Raw genomic sequence first — 6,142 nt, forward strand, 5'->3', positions numbered from 1 at the left:
TTACAAGTCCGCTAAATGCTATTCTGAATCTTTGAAGCAAAATAGAGTAATTAAGGGGAAAATAGCTGGGTTTTTCTTTAAGAATTAAAATATAATCGTATACCAACTTTAGCATTTAAAATTTCAAAAGCACATTTACAAACAACTTAATATAAATATTCAGCATAGATTTTCCTCGTGCTTGAAAAAATATATTTGAGTATTTTGATAAGTTTTGAAAAGTAATTTATTTTACAACTCTATTAATATATTTTACAAGGGAGCATCTGATTAAGATCACGTTTCAACCTCTAATTGGTATCGAGTACTGGTATTGGTATCGCTGGAATGGTGATCATAACAATGCTGTGCACCATTCTGTAGTTCTTCAATTAACAAGATGGCGGACGCCGAGGAACCCGAAAACGTGGAGACCACTCCAGCCAACGATATCGTTGTAACAAAATATAAAATGGCTGGAGATATGGTTAACGGTAATTGCCAATCTCTTAAAAATGTCCATTGAATGTCGCTTTTACTTAATTCATATGTTTAATCTCTTGTTTCCTATGTAAGCATATGCTTTCTTCGCCTCCACACAGATCCACAGCATGCGCAGACAAATCGTCCATGTGGTTGTGTTGCGGTGTAGTCAAAAGTAATATTTTAGACTATCTGATCAACTACATCTAGACACTCGGTTTCACTCTTGCTCATTATGCACATTTTAAAATATTTCAATCACCAACGACTTAGCAATTAATATGATGCCTTGTTTTACCTAACCCAAGTCAAAAACCAGTAGGGTTGCCAGGTGTCCAGTTTTGAACTGGACAGTCGAGTATTTGAGCAGACTGTCCAGGATAAAATAAATATAAATACTGGACAAGTATATAAATAATACTCTGTAACCCCCCTTCTGCTTTGCGGCATACCTGAGAAGGGAAGGATGGAAAGGTGTCCAGTATTTTCGGAAAAAGTATCTGGTAACCCTAAAAACCAGCCAAGCCAGATCCTTGTGTTTTACCAGACTTGATATCTAGATCTATTATCTAGAGTACCATGTAGAACAGTAGCGTAGCGAGGGGGGGGACATATGTCCCCGGGTGCCAAAATGGGTTGGAAAAATAAATTGAAATTGAGGGCGGTGCAAATCGAAAGTTTGGCGCCGGGAAGGGTCGCTACGCCTCTGATGTAGAAAGCTAGCATGCATTAACAATCTGGATGAGTTTAGGTACTGATGTCTGATAATAGACTCTTCCATTAAATAGGTTAAGGTGTGATGTGTTGTTAGTAGTATTGTTGTAATCGACTACTTTTAGGGCATATATTTGGGGTTAGGACAGGGTTAGCATTGACATTAGCCAGCCATGTGTGTATATAGTTTACTACCAGTAACCTAACACCCCTTTTTCAAAGAAGATTCCATTTTTGCACACGGGTATAAAAATTTCCCCAAAAATCTTTAAAGGGTGATTGAGGATAGTGATGTCCAAAAGTTTAAGTTTTCCAAAAGTTGGGACGTCCTCAGTCCCAGATGATTGTATTCCTGTACTTAAAAATTAAGTTGAAACACTATATCCAACTAGCCTGGTAGATCTAGGTAGGAGTATTGCGATTCCCAATGTCTGATGAGAGATGCTTCCAATAGTTGAGTTAGTAGTAGTGTAATTTTAGGTTTAGTTGTATGTCAGACATTTGGCTTAGGGCTATGGTAGTATTTAAGTTAGGGATAGGGTTAGTATTAACATTAGCAAGTCACATTTGTAATCTAACACGCCTTTTTTTTATTTTTAAGATTTATCGTTGTGGAATTATTGGACACGGATTTAACTCGTGCCCCTAGATCTGTAGGCCTATTATTACTATTCTATCTTTCCAATCTATATATATAATTTTCTTCTGGGAGCTGCTAGAAAACAAGCTGCAAACGCGCCTAGAAAACAAGCTGTAAACGCGCTCCTTACCTCCCCACCCCTTCATGGTTTTAGTGAGCTGTGTTCACTCTAAATGTTTACAAGCAGAGCCAACTATTTTAAAAGTAGGGGGGGGGGGGTTATGGTCCTTATGCTACTTATAGTGTTTTAAAGAAATATTTTCAGTGGCAGTGTTGGTACTGTCGAATTCACAAATTATGAATTACTAAATAGCGGCGTATGTTATGCCGCGGGCCGGCTCGTTGTAAATATAACCTTACATGGCTGCGTATCAATTAAAAGTGTAGACATTGCCTGACCCTAACAATAGTTGAACCTCCTTACCTTTATGGCATTGTTTTTATCCATAAGTTTAGTATTATAGTCGATTCTGGCTCATTAGGGTTTTTAAAGTAGGTCCTTTTGGGTTCTCACCTTCTTACTACGTTACAAAAATGTAAGATGGAGCTGTCTACTAGAAAGTTTTAAATATGTTGTGCCAGTTGTTTTTTGTTTTTTTTTTTTTAGAAAACATGCAAATGTGTCCTGTAGCTCTTAAACTCATATTCAAATTAAAAGGCTTTTGTTTTTACCACACCCTTTAGAATGGTTACATTATCAGAAACCATTACATTAGAGATCAGTTTCCATTCACATAAGCTACAGATCATGTTGCTTGAGTGATTTTGCATTTATTGGAGGTAAATGTGTAATTAAGCACCTTCATTCTTTTTCTGGTTTAAATGTATTAAACTTATTCTTGTTCTGTGTAGGCATACTTAAAGAATTAATAGCTAAATGCAAAGATGGTGTGACTGTTCTTGAGCTTTGCGAGTTTGGCGATAGCCGGCTCAATGAGGAAACTTCTAAAGTATTTAAAAAGGATAAGGAGATGAAGAAAGGTTGGTATCCCTTTTTTTTTTTATTGTTGTAACAGACTTTTATTTTTTAATTCTTTAGCTAATCATAAATTGCTTTCTTTTTCTTTTATAAAACAGGTATTGCTTTCCCAACATGTGTTTCTTTGAACAACTGCATTTGTCATTTCTCTCCTCTTAAATCTGATCCACCAGTTGTCATTAAAGATGGCGATGTTGTAAAAATGTAAGCTATTTATCATTATAGAATTATGTTGTATTGTGTATCTGCTTAAAAGTGGCTTGAATCTTTTTGAATTATTCTTATTGGTCAAAAGTATTGGTTTTACAAGTCCTCGAGTGATTACAATATGGATTACATTTTTGAAAATTTTGCTTTGTTTTAATTTATTTTTAATCTGAAAGTTACATCTCATTGTGGAGTCCGTTGAAAATTGTGGTTGTGTGTGGAAAATATTTAGTTAAAATAAAAACTGTTGTTTTATTTATTCATATTGTTCAGGTTTTATTTTATTTTTTCACTAGTGATCTAGGTGCACATGTAGATGGTTATATTGCTGTTGCTGCCCATACAGTAGTTGTTGGAGCAACAAAGGTATTGTTTTTTATCTTTCTTTTAGATCACTGGTATACTCATTTTATTTGTATCATCTTCCTCATTGAGTGATGTCATATTATTTTTTTTAGGACAACCCTGTAACAGGCAGGAAAGCTGATGTTATTGTAGCTGCTCAAAAGGCTTTGGAGGTTGCACTTCGCCTTGTTAAGCCCGGCAATACAGTAAGTGGCAGTTTTCCATCGTTCCATTTCTCCTTGTTTGTGACAAGTTTTTATGACCATATTGCATTGATTGTTTTACTTTGCTTGTAGAACTATTCAGCAACAGATGGGGTACAGAAAGTTACAGAAAACTACAAGTGCAAACCAATAGAAGGTTATTACATTTTTTATGCATAATTGTCTAATATTAGGCATTTGTACAAAATGCAATATTTGTATATATTTATTAACATAACGTAGGTTTTTGTTGGGGATTTTTTTATTTTTTCGTTATAAACCATTTTTCTTGTAGGTATGCTGTCACACCAGCTTAAACGTCATATTATTGATGGCGAGAAGGCATTTATTCAAAACCCATCAGAGGCCCAAAGGTGAAAATTGTTTCTGTTATTACAGTCACTTCTTATAGTCACTTCTTTTTTTTTTTTTTTTTTTTTTTTTTTTAAGATATGTATATTTTCACATTGATAAATCATTAATCTCTGTGCTTACAGTCCATTTTTTCTTCTTTATGGAGGCTAACTGTATATTTCACATTCTCACCAGGAAAGAACATGAATCCTGTGACTTTGAAGTTCATGAAGTCTATGCGATTGATATTCTTATTAGCTCTGGTGATGGAAAGGTGGGTCACTCTTAGAGATTTTTGTTAAATTGGTTTTTTTGTGGTTATTCGATTTCTCTTTTAAGCTTTTATTAGACTATATTTGCTTAATTCATCTCCGATTTTTAATGTCTTTAAAGGGCCGTGAACTTGATACAAGAACTACTGTTTACAAAAAGAAAGACATTATCTACCAGTTAAAGATGAAAGCTTCCAGACGTAAGTGGTGGTTAACTTTACAAAGGCTTGTTAATTAAAGCTGTTCCCTAGCCTAGAGACTCATCTAGACTGTTTTGCTTGTATTGGTTATTTGAGGTTTATGGTCACCTGTTCTGCCTTTACATTATACTTAGCCACTTCTTTTTCTTCCTAGCCTTTTTAACTCATAATGGAGTTTCTGTGATTTTTGTTCATTTCTAATTATTTTTTTTCCAACTCTTTCCTCTAATTTTGATTTCCACATGTTATGGGTCTCCCTGTTTTCCTTGGTTCTTGAAAGGCCTTGACTGAAAATACTTATTACAGATTACTTTAATATGTGGTCTATCCATCTTCACCTTCTTTTCCAAATTTCTAGCTCCATTGGTATTTTGTAAGGTTCGAATCAAACCTTTTTGTATTTAATCTTACCTGAGGCAACTATCTGTAAAAGTCTGCATCTTTCCCTTTTTGTTATCAACTTTCATCACTTTATAATAAAAATAGACACCATACTAACCATTAAAAAAAATAAGCACATGTAGATTTTTAACTATAAATATGTATAACAATACATAATCTATTTGTAGAAATAAAGTTCTAACAAGTTACTCTTAGAAATTTGAATTAGTACAACTTGTTTGTTTTTTTTTTTTTAAATTTATAGTGTATTTTCTTCTCTAGAATTTTTAAGTGAAACAGACAAGAAATTTGGACTGATGCCATTTACCCTAAGGTTAGTCTATTTATCTGTTTTAATCATCTTGTACATTAATTTCCCTACACTTATAATAGTTTTATTATTTCTTTCAATATGTTCCTTTTTCTAGGGCACACGAAGATGAGAAAAAGGCAAAAATGGGAGTTTTAGAATGTGTGAAGCATGACCTTATCCAACCTTTTAACGTTCTATATGAGAGAGAGGGTAAGTAAGCTTTAGTTAGTAGTTTGTTCAATTAATTCTATCACTTGTTCTCTGCTTGCTTATCTCATAAGTTTCTGGTATGTCTGTTCAGGTGAATTTGTTGCTCAGTACAAGCAAACAATTATTCTTATGCCAAATGGCCCACTGAAGATCACAGGTCTTCCATTAGAGGAAGGACTGTACAAAACTGAATACACAGTCACAAATGCAGAGTCTGTGGTAAGTGAACTACTTATTTAGATTTGTGATACTGTTGATTGCTGTTTACAAATTTAATATAAAAAAGATAACACTGCTTTGAAACAAAGATGCAACCTACTGGGAGAGAAAAAGATGCTGCAATATTTCAGAGGGGGGGGGGGTGATACAGCATGTATATTTTGTAATTCTAATGGGTAAAGCTTAAGAAAGTGATTATTTTTGTTGCACTGTTTGCTAAATGTGTTTTAATGTGTACATATGTGCTATGGACGAGTTAAAAGTCGCTGTGCATTTCTTCTGATTTCATTATGAAACAAAGCTTGTTTTTATCACATCGCAGGGGCTTAAAATTTAGTTCCAATTTTATCATTACAGGCAGTCCTCAGCACATCTATATCAAAGAAAGCTGCCAAGAAGAAGAAGAAGAAAGCAGGCAAGTCTATGGCAGAGAGCACAGAGAATGCAGTAGAAGCAGAGGAAGAGGATTGAGCAATCACCTCCTTCATTTTTTTGTTTTGCATAGTGTCCTGGTTAAGATGGATAGTGAATGTTTTGAAGACAGCCTCGGTGACTGTTGGTTGCAAGGGTGCCTTTGCATATTTTCTGTGACATCTGTTATTAGAAAGGTTTATAGTATCAAAATAAATATTTTGCAACATCA

The 6,142-nt window shown here is 34.4% G+C and overlaps 1 protein-coding gene across 1 annotated transcript; it reads left to right on the plus strand.

Moving 5' to 3' along the window:
- The first annotated feature begins 335 nt into the window (after positions 1-335).
- LOC131930532 (proliferation-associated protein 2G4) lies at positions 336-6,142 on the plus strand. Its single transcript, XM_059287067.1, has 13 exons — positions 336-473; positions 2,669-2,797; positions 2,894-2,999; positions 3,299-3,368; positions 3,461-3,553; positions 3,644-3,707; positions 3,846-3,924; positions 4,100-4,178; positions 4,298-4,376; positions 5,040-5,091; positions 5,186-5,280; positions 5,372-5,499; positions 5,857-6,142. The coding sequence occupies exons 1-13, from the start codon at positions 380-382 to the stop codon at positions 5,968-5,970; spliced, it is 1,182 nt and encodes a 393-aa protein (XP_059143050.1). The 5' UTR covers positions 336-379; the 3' UTR covers positions 5,971-6,142.

This window comes from Physella acuta, unplaced genomic scaffold (assembly GCF_028476545.2).
Source record: "Physella acuta isolate Inbredline_101_S28 unplaced genomic scaffold, ASM2847654v3 ptg001796l, whole genome shotgun sequence".
Classification (NCBI taxonomy): domain Eukaryota; kingdom Metazoa; phylum Mollusca; class Gastropoda; family Physidae; genus Physella; species Physella acuta.